General features: G+C 32.1%; 1 protein-coding gene across 2 annotated transcripts in view; it reads left to right on the top strand.

Annotated features, from left to right (window-relative positions):
- Window positions 1–5,383: 5,383 nt before the first annotated feature.
- LOC110483345 (uncharacterized) overlaps window positions 5,384–16,829 on the top strand; it is a 35,683-nt gene continuing 24,237 nt past the window's right edge. Inside the window, exons 1-5 of one of the 2 annotated variants that reach the window (XM_077789860.2) lie at window positions 5,384–5,524; window positions 5,713–5,847; window positions 6,113–6,186; window positions 14,346–14,477; window positions 16,259–16,338. In XM_077789860.2, coding sequence (XP_077645986.1) covers window positions 16,316–16,338 — 23 coding nt within the window. In that variant the 5' untranslated portion in view covers window positions 5,384–5,524; window positions 5,713–5,847; window positions 6,113–6,186; window positions 14,346–14,477; window positions 16,259–16,315. Of the gene's footprint in view, window positions 5,525–5,712; window positions 6,031–6,112; window positions 6,187–14,345; window positions 14,478–16,258; window positions 16,339–16,829 lie in introns of both variants that reach the window. The other variant, XM_085565800.1, reaches the window with a different exon arrangement.

Genomic DNA, 16,829 nt, shown 5'->3' with positions numbered 1-16,829 from the left:
ATTTTAGGGTTTTAGGGAGGGGATTTGGGGGTCCCGAGGGGATTTTAGGGTTTTAGGGAGGGGATTTGGGGGGTCCTGGGGGGATTTTGGGGGTCTCGAGGGGATTTTGGGGGTCCTGGGGGGATTTTTGGGGGTCTCGAGGGGATTTTGGGGGTTCCGGGGGGATTTTGGGGGGTCCCGAGGGGGTTTGGGGGTCTCAAGGGGATTTTGGGGGGTCCTGGGTGTTGTTTTGGGGGTCTTCGCTGCCCCCTCCCCCAAATCTTATGGACCCCCCCCCATTCCTGCCCTCATTTTCCCCCCAAAATCCCCGCCCGGACCCCCCCAAATTCCCCCAATTTTCTCAAAATTTCCCCAAATTTTGGGAAAATTAAAAAAATCTCTTTTAACACCCCAAAATTTCACAGTAAAAAAAAGGGGGGGACCCCCCAATTCTCACCCTGAACCCCCCCCAGGAGCTCTGAGCCCCCCAATTCCCCCAAATTCCGTTCCTGCACCCCAAATTTCCCTTTCTGACCCCAAAAATCCCTCGCAACACCCACTGAAAATCCCCAAATTTCTCCTTTCTGCCCCATTCCTCCTCTTTTTCCCCCTCAACCCAAAATTTCCCCTTTTTTGCCCCTTTTTGAACCCCAAATCCACAAATCCCTGCACCCCAAATTTTCCCTTTCTGACACCAAAAATCCCTCCCAATACCCACTGAAAATCCCCAAAATTCTCTTTTTTGCCCCATTCCTCCTCTTTTCCCCTAAATCCAAATTTTCTCCTTTTTTGCCCCTTTTTGAACCCCAAATCCACAAATCCCTGCACCCCAAATTTTCCCTTTCTGACACCAAAAATCCCTCAAATCCCTCCCAATTCCCAAATCCCCAGATCCCCAAAATTCTCTTTTTTGCCCCATTCCTTCTCTTTTTCCTCCTCAATCCAAATTTTCCCTTTTTTGCATTTTTTCACCCCTTTTTGAACCCCAAATCCTGCTCCCAAACCCCCAAATTCCCTCCCTGCACCCCAAATTTCCCTTTCTGACACCAAAAATCCCTCCCAATACCCACTGAAAATCCCCAAAATTCTCTTTTTTGCCCCATTCCTCCTCTTTTCCCGCTCAATATAAAATTTCTCCTTTCTTGCCCTGAAATCCCTTTACAAAATAAAATTTACAATTTTCCATCTATTTTTCAGCTTCAGATTCTCAAACATTTTGTTCCACCGAAACCAAAATTTCTTCAAGGTGCAAAAACACCCAAAATATTCAGAATTTGACCCTGACCAGGAAATCCTCGGCTCATGTCATTTCTCTTTAAATTTTCCCTTTTCCTTCACATTTCCTGGCTTTTTTCCCCTCAAATTTCCCACCATTTTTTTCCTCTCACTTTTCCCACCATTTTCCCCTTAAATTTCACATTTTTTACCTCAGTTTTCTGCTTTTTTCCCTCAGATTTCTCACTCTTTTCTCCCCCATCCCCTTTTCTTGACATTTTTTCCTCTCATTTTTCCCGCCCTTTTTCCCCTCATATTTCTCATTTTTTCCCTCACATTTTCCTTCCTTTTCCCCTCAAATTTCCCACCATTTCCCCCCTCACTTTTCCTACCCCTTTTTCCCTAATTTTTCCCATTTTTACCTCACATTTTCCGCCTTTTTCCCTTTCGAATTTTCCGCCATTTTTACTCTCATTTTCCCCACCATTTTCCCACTAATATTTCTCTTTTTTTACCTCAGTTTTCTGCCTTTTCCCCCTCATATTTTCCACCTTTTTCCAATCACGTTTCCCACCATTTTTCCCTCTCACTTTTCCCACCATTTTTTTCCTCGTATTTCTCATTTTTTACCTCACATTTTCTGCCTTTTTCCCCTCACATTTCCCACTCTTTTCTCACATTTCCTGCCATTTTTTCCTCTCACTTTTCCCATTTTCCCCTCACATTTCCTCCCTTTTCCCCTCTCTTTTTCGCACCATTTTCCCCTCATATTTCCCATTTTTACCTCACATTTCCTCCCTTTTCCCCTTTTTTTCCCACCATTTTCCCCTCATATTTCCCATTTTTTCCCTCACATTTTCCTCCCTTTTCCCCTCAAATTTCCCCCCATATTTTCCTCTCATTTTTCCCACCATTTTCCCCCTAATATTTCTCTTTTATTACCTCACTTTTCTGCCTTTTCCCCCTCTCATTTTCCACCTTTTTCCCCTCAAATTTCCCTCCCTTTTCTCTCCCCTCCCCTTTTCTCGACATTTTTTCCTCACTTTTTCCGCCCTTTTTTCCTTCATATTTCTCATTTTTTACCTCACATTTTCCTCCCTTTTCCCCTTCAAGTTTCCCACCATTTTCCCCTCTCACTTTTCCCGCCCTTTTTTCCCCTCATATTTCTTTTTTTTTCCCCTCACATTTCCTCCCTTTTCCCCTCTCACTTTTCCCACCATTTTCCCCTCTCACTTTTCCCATTTTTTCCCTCACATTTTCCTCCCTTTTCCCCTCAAATTTCCCACCATTTTTTCCTCTCACTTTTCCCATTTTCCCCCTCACATTTTCCACCATTTTCCCCCTCAAATTTCCCACCATTTTTTCCCTCTCACTTTTCCCATTTTCCCCTCATATTTCTCATTTTTTCCCTCACATTTTCCTCCTTTTCCCCTCACGTTTCCCGCCCTTTTCCCCCTCATATTTCCCATTTTCCCCTCACATTTCCTTCCTTTTCCCCTTTCTTTTTCCCACCATTTCTTCCTCACATTTCTCATTTTTTCCCTCACATTTCCTCCAATTTTTTATATTGTATTATTTATTTTATTTTTATATTTTTATATATTTTATATTTTTATATTTTTAATATTTATGATATTTTTAATATTTTTAGATTTTCCATATTTTTCATATTTTAATATTTTTATATATTTTTATATTCTTTATATTTTTTAGCATTTTTTACTTTTTATATTTGTAATGTTTTTTAATATTTTTTATATTTTATATATATTTTATATATTTTATATATTTATATAAATTTTATATATTTTGTATTTTTAATGTATTTTATATTTTTTATATTTTTTATATTTTATTTTTATTTCTAATTTATTTTATATTTTTTTTCATATTTTTATGTTCTTAACTTTTAAAATATTTTTATATTTTTCATATTTTTTATATATTTATATTCTTATATTTTGATTTATATATTTTTATTTTTAAATTTTTAATATTTTTAATATCTTTAAATATTTTTATATTTTTATATATTTTATATATTTTATATTTTTCATATTTATAATATATTTTTATATTTTATTTTTTATATTTTCATTTTTTATCTTATATTTTTTATGTTTTTCAGATTTTAATATATTTTTATATGTTATTTTTAATATTCTTATATTTTTCATATCTTTATATATTTTTATTTTTAAATTTTTAATATTTTTAATATTAATTTTATATTTTTAATAATTTTAATATTTATATATATGTTATATATTTTTATATAGTTTCTATTTTAAATATTTTTATATTTTGAATTTTTTTTTAAATTTTAAAATATTTTTTTATTATTTTAAAAATTTGTTTTCTTTTTAATTTTTTATATATTTTTAAATTTTTAATCTTTGATTTTTATATTTTTTAATATTTTTTAGCTGCTCTCCTCCATATATGTTATATATTTTTACATCGTTTCCATTTTAAATATTTTTATATTTTGAAAATTTTTTTAAATTTTAAAATATTTTTTTATTATTTTAAAAATTTGTTTTCTTTTTAATTTTTTATATATTTTTAAATTTTTAATCTTTTATTTTTATTTTTTTAATATTTTTTGGCTGCTCTCCTCCATATATGTTATATATTTTTACATCGTTTCTATTTTAAATATTTTTATCTTTTGAAATTTTTTTAAATTTTAAAATATTTTTATATTATTTTAAAAATGTGTTTTCTTTTTAATTTTTTATATATTTTTAAATTTTTAATCTTTTATTTTTATTTTTTTAATATTTTTTGGCTGCTCTCCTCCATCCCTCCTCGGGTGGCTGTTGTGGTTTTGGGGGTCACAGACCCCTCAATAAATTAAATATTGATTATCGGGAGGGAATTTCTCAATAAACTGAATATTGATTATCTGGAATGCCTCTCAATAAATTAAATATTGATTATCTGGAGCACCTCTCTTCCTCAATAAACTGAATATTGATTATCTGGAGGGCCTCTCTCAAATTAAATATTGATTATCTGGAGGGCATCCCTCAATAAACTGAATATTGATTATCTGGAGGGTCTCTCTCCCTCAATAAATTAAATATTGATTATCTGGAGGGTCTCTCTCCCTCAATAAATTGAATATTAATTATCTGGAGCGCCTCTCTCAATAAACTGAATATTGATTATCTGGAATGCCTCTCAATAAATTAAATATTGATTATCTGGAGCACCTCTCTTCCTCAATAAACTGAATATTGATTATCTGGAGTGCCTCCCTCAATAAATCAAATATTGATTATCTGGAGTGTCTCTCCCTCAATAAACTGAATATTGATTATCTTGAGTGCCTCTCTCAATAAACCGAATATTGATTATGTGGAGTGCCTCTCTCAATAAATTAAATATTGATTATCTGGAGGGAATCCCTCAATAAACTGAATATTGATTATCTGGAGTGCCTCTCTCCCTCAATAAATTAAATATTGATTATCTGTAGCGCCTCTCTCAATAAACTGAATATTGATTATGTGGAGTGCCTCTCTCAATAAATTAAATATTGATAATCTGGAGGGAAGCCCTCAATAAATTAAATATTGATTATCTGGAGGGCCTCTCTCTCTAAATAAATTAAATATTGATAATCTGGAGGGCATCCCTCAATAAACTGAATATTGATTATCTGGAGTGTCTCTCCCTCAATAAATTGAATATTGATTATCTGGAGTGCCTCCCTCAATAAACTGAATATTGATTATCTGGAGGGCCTCTCTCCCTCAATAAATTAAATATTGATTATCTGGAGTGCCTCCCTCAATAAACTGAATATTGATTATCTGAAGTGCCTCTCTCCCTCAATAAATTAAATATTGATTATCTGCAGGGCCTGTCTCCCTCAATAAACTGAATATCGATTATCTGAAGTGCCTCTCTCAATAAATTGAATATTGATTATCTGAAGTGCCTCTCTCCCTCAATAAATTAAATATTGATTATCTGGAGGGAATCCCTCAATAAATTAAATATTGATTATCTGGAGGGCATCCCTCAATAAACTGAATATTGATTATCTGAAGTGCCTCTCTCCCTCAATAAATTAAATATTGATTATCTGCAGGGCCTGTCTCCCTCAATAAACTGAATATTGATTATCTGGAGTGCCTCTTTCTCTCAATAAATTAAATATTGATTATGTGGAGTGCCTCTCTCAATAAATTAAATATTGATTATCTGGAGGGAATCCCTCAATAAATTAAATATTGATAATCTGGAGGGCATCCCTCAATAAACTGAATATTGATTATCAGGAGTGTGTGAACCTGATCGAAGTCCAGCTTGTTGCGAGGTGAGTGGTAAGAAAAGGAACATTTTTTAATCTTTTAATTTGAATTTTGCAGGTTTTTTCCGCTTTATTTTTTATAGTAAAACACCAGGAGTAGCTTTATTAAATTTGGGTTTTTTCCCCCTTAAGTCGCGCCCGCTCTGCTCTATCGCTTTGCTGCGTTTGATTTGAAAAATTCTGCGTTTCCACAGCGGGTTTTTCGTCGCGGAACGTCCCGGCGGGAGGATAAAAACCGCGGCGATGTCACAAAGGATTTGTCACCCGCGGCACCCCTGGCGACCACGGAACCCACCCGAGCCCCGCACTGTCCGCCAGGACAGCGACGGGTGAGCACGGTGCTGGCTCGCGTCTGACCTAAAACATTCCAAATTGCATTCTTGTCTCATCCGAAATGGAGAAAAAACCCCCAAAACGACCCAAAGTGGCTTTTCGGGAGGTGGTGGAGGTTATCGGAGAGAAGGACTCTGAGGAACCCACCTCGGTGACCGCGGTGGAGGAGCTGCACCTCAGTGAGCGTCGCGGCGGGGAAGGAATCCCAGCTCCGCATCCGTCCTCGGCGGCGATAATTTGGATTTTTTCCCTCTTTTTCAGATCCCGGATGGGTGCCGCTTCATGCAAAGCACACGGTGGATTTCGTCGAAGCTTTTGCTCGGAGCCCGGCGAAGGTACCCGAGGGGGTTCGGGGCGGGCGGAGGATCTGCGGGGGCGAATTGAAATGTAAATTTTGAGAATTTGGGGATTTGAGTTAGAGTTTAACCTTACTAAAGTAAATTAAAATAATAATAGGATGAAAAATCAATAATCCGTACTAGACTTAATTGAAATAATAATAGGATGAAAAATCCAATCTCGCAATGCAAATTGAAATTAAATTTTGAGGAATTTAGAGATTTGACTTAGAGTTTAACCTTACTAGAGTAAATTAAAATAATAATAGGATGGAGATAAGCAGTACTAGAGGTAATTAAAATAATAATAGGATGAAAAAATCAATAATCCTTACTAAATTGAAATGATAATAGGATGAAAAATCAAATCTCGCAATGCCAATTGAAATTAAATTTTGAGGAATTTAGAGATTTTAGTTAGAATTTAACCTTACTAGAGTAAATTAAAATAATAATAGGATGGAGATAAGCAGTACTAGAGTAAATTAAAATAATAATAGGATGAAAAAATCAATAATCCTTACTAAATTGAAATAATAATAGGATGAAAAATAAATCTTGCCATGCAAATTGAAATTAAATTTTGAGGAATTTAGAGATTTGAGTTAGAATTTAACCTTACTAGAGTAAATTAAAATAATAATAGGATGGAGATAAGCAGTACTAGAGGTAATTAAAATAATAATAAGATGAAAAAATCAATAATCCTTACTAAATTGAAATGGTAATAGGATGAAAAATCAAATCTCGCAATGCCAATTGAAATTAAATTTTGAGGAATTTAGAGATTTGAGTTGGAATTTAACCTTACTACAGTAAATTAAAATAATAATAGGATGAAAAAATCAATAATCCTTACTAAATTGAAATGATAATAGGATGAAAAATCAAATCTCTAAATGCAAATTGAAATGTAAATTTTGAGGAATTTGGGGATTTGAGTTAGAGTTTAAGCTTACTAGAGTAAATTAAAATAATAATAGGATGAAAAAATCAATAATCCTTACTAAATTGAAATAATAATAGGATGAAAAATCAAATCTCGCAATGCCAATTGAAATTAAATTTTGAGGAATTTGGGGATTTTAGTTAGAGTTTAACCTTACTAGAGTAAATTAAAATAATAATAGGATGAAAAAATCAATAATCCTTACTAAATTGAAATGATAATAGGATGAAAAATCAAATCTCTAAATGCAAATTGAAATGTAAATTTTGAGGAATTTAGAGATTTGAGTTAGAATTTAACCTTACTACAGTAAATTAAAATAATAATAGGATGGAGATAAGCAGTACTAGAGGTAATTAAAATAATAATAGGATGAAAAATCAATAATCCGTACTAGTTTTAATTGAAATAATAATAGGATGAAAAATCAAATCTCGCAATGCCAATTGAAATTAAATTTTGAGGAATTTGGGGATTTTAGTTAGAGTTTAACCTTACTAGAGTAAATTAAAATAATAATAGGATAAAAAAATCAATAATCCTTACTAAATTGAAATAATAATAGGATGAAAAATCAAATCTCCCAATGCCAATTGAAATTAAATTTTGAGGAATTTAGAGATTTGAGTTGGAATTTAACCTTACTACAGTAAATTAAAATAATAATAGGATGGAGATAAGCAGTACTAGAGGTAATTAAAATAATAATAGGATGAAAAATCAATAATCCGTACTAGTTTTAATTGAAATAATAATAGGATGAAAAATCAAATCTCGCAATGCCAATTGAAATTAAATTTTGAGGAATTTAGAGATTTGAGTTAGAATTTAACCTTACTAGAGTAAATTAAAATAAAAATAGGATGGAGATAAGCAGTACTAGAGGTAATTAAAATAATAATAAGATGAAAAAATCAATAATCCTTACTAAATTGAAATGATAATAGGATGAAAAATCAAATCTCGCAATGCCAATTGAAATTAAATTTTGAGGAATTTGGGGATTTTAGTTAGAATTTAACCTTACTAGAGTAAATTAAAATAATAATAGGATGAAAAAATCAATAATCCTTAATAAATTGAAATGATAATAGGATGAAAAATCAAATCTCTAAATGCAAATTGAAATGAAATTTTGAGGAATTTGGGGATTTTAGTTAGAATTTAACCTTACTAGAGTAAATTAAAATAATAATAGGATGAAAAAATCAATAATCCTTACTAAATTGAAATGATAATAGGATGAAAAATCAAATCTCGCAATGCAAATTGAAATGTAAATTTTGAGAATTTGGGGATTTTAGTTAGAATTTAACCTTACTAGAGTAAATTAAAATAATAATAGGATGAAAAAAATCAATAATCCTTACTAAATTGAAATGATAATAGGATGAAAAAGCAAATCTCTAAATGCAAATTGAAATGAAATTTTGAGGAATTTAGATATTTGAGTTGGAATTTAACCTTACTAGAGTAAATTAAAATAATAATAGGATGGAGATAAGCAGTACTAGAGGTAATTAAAATAATAATAGGATGAAATAATCAATAATCCTTAGTAAATTGAAATAATAATAGGATGAAAAATCAAATCTCCCAATGTCAATTGAAATGTAAATTTTGAGGAATTTGGGGATTTGAGTTGGAATTTAACCTTAGTACAGTAAATTAAAATAATAATAGGATGAAAAAATCAATAATCCTTACTAAATTGAAATAATAATAGGATGACAAATCAAATCTCGCAATGCCAATTGAAATTAAATTTTGAGAATTCGGGGATTTTAGTTAGAATTTAACCTTACTAGAGTAAATTAAAATAATAATAGGATGGAGATAAGCAGTACTAGAGGTAATTAAAATAATAATAGGATGAAAAAATCAATAATCCTTACTTAATTGAAATGATAATAGGATGAAAAATCAAATCTCGCAATGCCAATTGAAATTAAATTTTGAGAATTTGGAGATTTGAGTTAGAATTTAACCTTACTAGAGTAAATTAAAATAATAATAGGATAAAAAAATCAATAATCCTTACTAAATTGAAATGATAATAGGATGAAAAATCAAATCTCGCAATGCCAGTTGAAATGTAAATTTTGAGAAATTTGGGGATTTTAGTTAGAGTTTAACCTTACTACAGTAAATTAAAATAATAATAGGATGAAAAAATCAATAATCCTTACTAAATTGAAATGATAATAGGATGAAAAATCAAATCTCTAAATGCAAATTGAAATGAAATTTTGAGGAATTTGGGGATTTTAGTTAGAATTTAACCTTACTAGAGTAAATTAAAATAATAATAGGATGGAGATAAGCAATACTAGAGGTAATTAAAATAATAATAGGATGAAAAAATCAATAATCCGTACTAGACTTAATTGAAATAATAATAGGATGAAAAATCAAATCTCGCAATGCCAATTGAAATTAAATTTTGAGGAATTTAGAGATTTGAGTTAGAATTTAACCTTACTAGAGTAAATTAAAATAAAAATAGGATGAAAAAAATCAATAATCCTTACTAAATTGAAATAATAATAGGATGAAAAATCAAATCTCTAAATGCAAATTGAAATGAAATTTTGAGGAATTTAGAGATTTGAGTTGGAATTTAACCTTACTAGAGTAAATTAAAATAATAATAGGATGAAAAAATCAATAATCCTTACTAAATTGAAATGATAATAGGATGAAAAATCCAATCTCGCAATGCCAATTGAAATTAAATTTTGAGGAATTTAGAGATTTGAGTTAGAATTTAACCTTACTAGAGTAAATTAAAATAATAATAGGATGGAGATAAGCAGTACTAGAGGTAATTAAAATAATAATAAGATGAAAAAATCAATAATCCTTACTAAATTGAAATGATAATAGGATGAAAAAGCAAATTTCGCAATGCCAATTGAAATTAAATTTTGAGGAATTTGGGGATTTTAGTTAGAATTTAACCTTACTAAAGTAAATTAAAATAATAATAGGATGAAATAATCAATAATCCTTACTAAATTGAAATGATAATAGGATGAAAAATCAAATCTCGCAATGCCAATTGAAATTAAATTTTGAGGAATTTAGAGATTTGAGTTAGAATTTAACCTTACTAGAGTAAATTAAAATAATAATAGGATGAAAAAATCAATAATCCTTACTAAATTGAAATGATAATAGGATGAAAAATCAAATCTCGCAATGCAAATTGAAATGTAAATTTTGAGGAATTTGGGGATTTGAGTTAGAGTTTAACCTTACTACAGTAAATTAAAATAATAATAGGATGGAGATAAGCAGTACTAGAGGTAATTAAAATAATAATAGGATGAAAAAATCAATAATCCGTACTAGACTTAATTGAAATAATAATAGGATGAAAAATCAAATCTCGCAATGCCAATTGAAATTAAATTTTGAGGAATTTAGAGATTTGAGTTGGAATTTAACCTTACTAGATTAAATTAAAATAATAATAGGATAAAAAAATCAATCATCCTTACTAAATTGAAATGATAATAGGATGAAAAATAAATCTTGCCATGCAAATTGAAATTAAATTTTGAGGAATTTAGAGATTTGAGTTAGAATTTAACCTTACTACAGTAAATTAAAATAATAATAGGATGGAGATAAGCAGTACTAGAGGTAATTAAAATAATAATAGGATGAAAAAATCAATAATCCTTACTAAATTAAAATGATAATAGGATGAAAAATCAAATCTCGCAATGCCAATTGAAATTAAATTTTGAGGAATTTAGAGATTTGAGTTGGAATTTAACCTTACTAGAGTAAATTAAAATAATAATAGGATGAAATAATCAATTATCTTTAGTAGAGTTAAGTAAAATAATAATGCAATGAAAAATCAAACCCACAATTACAATTGAAACGTAAATTTTGAGGAATTTAGAGATTTGAGTTAGAAATTAACCTTACTAGAGTAAATTAAAATAATAATAGGATGAAAAAAATCAATAATCCTTACTAGAGTTAATTAAAATAATATCAATAAATGAGCAGACCTTGATGAAATTAGGAGTTTTTTAACTAATAATTGATTCCTTGTCAGCACGGTGTTTATTTATTTGCATTTATAATGAAGAATATAAACTGACAAATAGCTTTTAGGAACATCAGACAATTGTAGTCCAATTGTCCATTGTCCAATTGTCCAAAAACAATTTATTCACAATTGGCTGTGGCTAAACACACACTTTTTAACTTAAAACTTTTAGAGAATTTTTGTCCCTCACCGTTGGATATCGGTGCTAGATCAATATCCATATTTTTTTTTAATAAAGAAAAATAAATATTTTTAGGGAATGGGTGTGTTTATTCACAGCCAATGAAGATTTTTAGGGAATGGGTGTGTTTATTCACAGAAAATAAAATTTTTAGGGAATGGGTGGTTTTATTCACAGTGCTCAGGGCTCATTGCCCTATAATGGACCTGCTCTGAGAACTCCCCATCCTTTTTTATTATATTCCTTTAATTTATATATATATATTTATATTTATATATTTATATATATTTTTATATATATATATATAGTATTTTACATATATATATAGTATTTTACATATATATATAGTATTTTTTATATAGAGTATTTTACATGTATTTTATATATATATAGTATTTTAGATATATATAGTATCTTATATATATAGTATTTTATACATATGTAGTATTTTATAAATATATATATAGTATTTTACACGTATATATAGTATTTTTTTATATATAATATTTTTATATATATAGTATTTTACATGTATATCTAGTATTTTATGTATATATATAGTATTTTATATATATAGTATTTTACATATATATGGTATTTTACATATATATGGTATTTTACATATATATTATTTTACATATATACATTATTTTAAATATATATAGTATTATATATATAGTACTTTTTACATATATATAGCGTATTTTATATATATATACAGTTTTTTATATATATATATATATATATAGTATCGTTTTTTTTAATATATATACACATATACATAGTAACGCAATATATATTATATACCTACTAATTTCCATATGCATAAAATTTCACCCTAAATTCATACATATTCATTCTGCTGATTTCTCATTATTTTCAGAAAACACAGAAAGAACTCCTGGGTCACTCTGTTTTAAGGCCCGAGGAGTCTTTCTTATCTCTTATTTTTTAGCGTGGAAATTTGCATTTTTTTCTCGTTAGCTAAGGCTGCAGTTACCAGAATAAACAGCAGATTTAGAGATTAAAGTGGCATATTTTACCTAAATCAAAATGGATTTTTACTCTGTTAAATTTTTACTCTGTTAAATTCTTGTTCTGTTAAATTTTTACTGTTAAATTTTTACTCTGTTAAGTTTCACTCTGTTAAATTTTTACTTTGTTAAACTTTTACCTTTAAATTTTCACTCTTTTAAATTTTCACTGTTAAATTTCTACCCTGTTAAATTTTTCCTCTGTTTAATTTTAACTCTGTTAAATTTTTACCTTGTTAAATTTTTGCCCTGTTAAATTTTCACCCTGTTATATTTTTACTCTGTTAAATTTTCATTCTGTTAAATTTTTACCCTGTTAAATTTTTACTGTGTCAAATTTTCACTCTGTTAAATTTTTGCTCTATTAAATTTTTACCCTGTTAAATTTCCACTCTGTTAAATTTTTACCCTGTTAAATATTTGCCATGTTAAATTTTCACTCTGTTAGATTTTTCCTCTGTTAATTTTTTGCCCTGTTAAATTTTCACTCTGTTAAATATTTACCCTGTTAAATTTTCACTCTGTTAAATTTTTGCCCTGTTAAATTTTCATCCTGTTAAATTTTCACTGTGTTAAATTTTCACTCTGTTAAATATTTACCCTGTTAAATTTTCACTCTGTTAAATTTTCACTGTTAAATTTTTACCTTGTTAAATTTTTACTGTTACATTTTTGCCATGTGAAATTTTCACCCTGTTAAATTTTCACTCTGTTAAATTTTCACTGTTAAATTTTTACCTTGTTAAATTTTTACCTTGTTAAATTTTCACTCTGTTACATTTTTGCTCTGTTAAATTTTCACTGTTAAATTTTTACCTTGTTAAATTTTCACTCTGTTACATTTTTGCTCTGTTAAATTTTCACTGTTAAATTTTTACCTTGTTAAATTTTCACTCTGTTACATTTTTGCCATGTTAGATTTTCACTCTGTTAAATTTTCACTCTGTTAAATTTTTCCTCTGTTAAATTTTCACTCTGTTTAATTTTTACCTTGTTAAATTTTTGCCCTGTTAAATTTTCATCCTGTTAAATTTTCACTGTATTAAATTTTCACCCTGTTAAATATTTACCCTGTTAAATTTTCACTCTGTTAAATTTTCACCTTATTAAATTTTTACTGTTACATTTTTGCCATGTGAAATTTTCACCCTGTTAAATTTTCACTGTTAAATTTTTACCCTGTTAAATTTTCACTGTTAAATTTATACCTTGTTAAATTTTTACCCTGTTAAATTTTCACTCTGTTGAATTTTCACCCTGTTAAATTTTCACTGTTAAATTTTCACTCTGTTACATTTTTGCCATGTGAAATTTTCACCCGGTTAAATTTTCACTGTTAAATTTTTACCTTGTTAAATTTTTACTGTTACATTTTTGCCATGTGAAATTTTCACCCGGTTAAATTTTCACTGTTAAATTTTTACCCTGTTAAATTTTCACTCTGTTAAATTTTTACCCTGTTAAATTTTTACCTTGTTAAATTTTCATTCTGTTACATTTTTGCCATGTGAAATTTTCACCCTGTGAAATTTTCACCCTTAAATTTCCACCTTGTTAAATTTTCACCCTGTTACATTTTTGCCATGTGAAATTTTCACTGTTAAATTTTCACTCTGTTAAATTTTTACCTTGTTAAATTTTCACTCTGTTACATTTTTGCTCTGTTAAATTTTCACTGTTAAATTTTTACCTTGTTAAATTTTCACTCTGTTACATTTTTGCTCTGTTAAATTTTCACTGTTAAATTTTTACCTTGTTAAATTTTCACTCTGTTACATTTTTGCTCTGTTAAATTTTCACCTGGTTAAATTTTCACTCTGTTAAATTTTTACCCTGTTAAATTTTCACTGTTAAATTTTTACCTGGTTAAATTTTCCCTGTCTCGACGCCACGGCCTCACGCTGCTCTCGCTGTCCCCCCCAGTTCCAGGAGAAGGAGCAGAAATTGGAATTTCTCCACAGCATCTGCACCCTGTGCCGGGACTCCAAACTCCGCGACTTCTCCGAGGAGCTGAGGGATTTCTTCGACAGGCTCAAGCTGGTGGAGACGGTGCAGGTGAGGGGGAAACGCACGGAAAAAAGGGGAAAAAGAACCAAGGAATCCTGACAGGGATGGAGGGAGTTCTGGGGAGGAATGGTGAGAAATGTGGGGGGAGAAAAGGAGGGAAATGTGAGGGGGGAAAATGGTGAGAAGTGTGAGGGGGAAAAGGAGGGAAAGGTGTGGGGGAAATGGTGAGAAATGTGAGGGGAGAAAAGGAGGGAAATGTGAGGGGGAAAATGGTGAGAAATGTGAGGGGAGAAAAGGAGGGAAATGGTGAGGGGGAAAAGGGAGGGAAATGTGGGGGGAAAATGGTGAGAAGTGTGAGGGGAGAAAATGGAAAGAAAGATGAGGGGGGAAAATGGTGAGAAATGTGAGGGGAGAAAAGGGAAATAAAGGTGAGGGGGGAAAATGGTGAGAAATGTGAGGGGAGAAAAGGGAAATAAAGGTGGGGGGAGAAAAGGAGGGAAATGTGAGGGGGGAAAATGGTGAGAAATGTGAGGGGAGAAAAGGGAAATAAAGGTGGGGGGGGAAATGGTGAGAAGTGTGAGGGGAGAAAAGGAGGGAAATGTGAGGGGGAAAATGGTGAGAAGTGTGAGGGGAGAAAATGGAAAGAAAGGTGAGGGGTGAAAAGGAGGGAAATGTGAGGGGGAAATGGTGAGAAACGTGAGGGGAGAAAAGGGAAATAAAGGTGGGGGGGGGGAAATGGTGAGAAGTGTGAGGGGAGAAAAGGGAGGGAAATGTGAGGGGAGAAAAGGGTGGGGAGCAAGAAAGGGGAAATTGTGAGAAATGTGAGGGGGGAAAAGGGTGAGAAATGTGAGGGGAGAAAATGGTGAGAAATGTGAGGGGAGAAAAGGAGGGAAATGTGAGGGGGGAAAATAGTGAGAAATGTGAGTGGAGAAAAGGGAAATAAAGGTGAGGGGGGGGGAAATGGTGAGAAGTGTGAGGGGAGAAAAGGGAGGGAAATGTGAGGGGAGAAAAGGGTGGGGAGCAAGAAAGGGGAAATTGTGAGAAATGTGAGGGGAGAAAAGGGTGAAAAATGTGAGGGGTAGAAAAGGGAAAGAAAGGTGAGGGGGGAAATGGTCCAAAATATGAGGGGAGAAAAGGAGGGAAATGTGAGGGGGAAATGGTGAGAAATGTGAGGGGAGAAAAGGAGGGAAATGGTGAGGGGGAAAAGGGAGGGAAATGTGGGGGGAAAATGGTGAGAAGTGTGAGGGGAGAAAATGGAAAGAAAGATGAGGGGAGAAAAGGAGGGAAATGTGAGGGGGGAAAATGGTGAGAAATGTGAGGGGAGAAAAGGGAAATAAAGGTGAGGGGAGAAAAGGAGGGAAATGTGAGTGGAGAAAGGGAGGGAAATGTGGGGGGAAAATGGTGAGAAATGTGAGGGGAGAAAATGGAAAGAAAGGTGAGGGGAGAAAAGGAGGGAAATGTGAGGGGGAAATGGTGAGAAATGTGAGTGGAGAAAAGGAGGGAAATGGTGAGGGGGAAAAGGGAGGGAAATGTGGGGGGAAAATGGTGAGAAGTGTGAGGGGAGAAAATGGAAAGAAAGGTGAGGGGGGAAAATGGTGAGAAACGTGAGGGGAGAAAAGGGAAATAAAGGTGAGGAGGAAAATGGTGAGAAATGTAAGGAGATAAAAGGGAAAGAAAGGTGAGGGAGGAAATGGTGAGAAATGTGAGGGGAGAAAAGGCAGGGAAATGTGAGGGGGGGAAAATGATCCAAAACGTGAGGGGATAAAAGTGTGATTGGGAGAAAGTTGTGGTGGCCGTGCCGGGTTCCAACCCAGCTGTGCTTTCCGCAGCTGCTGCTGGATTTGGAGCCCAAGTACGAGATCAACGACCGCGTGCAGCGCCTCGCCATGCTGGCTTTCGCCGAGCTCAGGTACCGACCCACAGGCTCCATCCTCGCCTGCAGCCCGGTTCTGGGGCTCCGTGTGCTGGAAAAGTCTCTCCTCCAAGCCGTGCTTCCAAAAAAATCCTCCTCAGCCTCTTCTTGTTCGGTCTCAGGGCAGTTTACTGCGAGTTATCTCAAATTTTCTGCATTTTCCCCCTCGTGTTTCACGCACTTCTCCCATCACATTTCCCACCCTTTTCTCCTCACATTTCTCACCAATTCCCCCCCCTCACATTTCTCACTCACTCTTTTCTCAAGTTTCCTGCCATTTTTTCCCCCTCACTTTTCCCACTATTTTCCCCTAATATTTCTCATTTTTTACCTCATATTTTCCTCCCTTTTGCCCTCAAATTTCCCACCATTTTTCTCTCTCACTTTTCCCACCATTTCCCTCTAATATTTCCAGTCTTTTACCTCACATTTTCCTGCCATTTTTCCCTCTCACTTTTTCCACCATTTCCCCCCTCATATTTCCAATT

This window comes from Lonchura striata, chromosome 37 (genome assembly GCF_050655825.1).
Source record: "Lonchura striata isolate lonStrDom1 chromosome 37, ASM5065582v1, whole genome shotgun sequence".
NCBI classification, from domain to species: Eukaryota; Metazoa; Chordata; class Aves; order Passeriformes; family Estrildidae; genus Lonchura; species Lonchura striata.
This window is presented reverse-complemented; position numbering and strand designations above follow the sequence as displayed.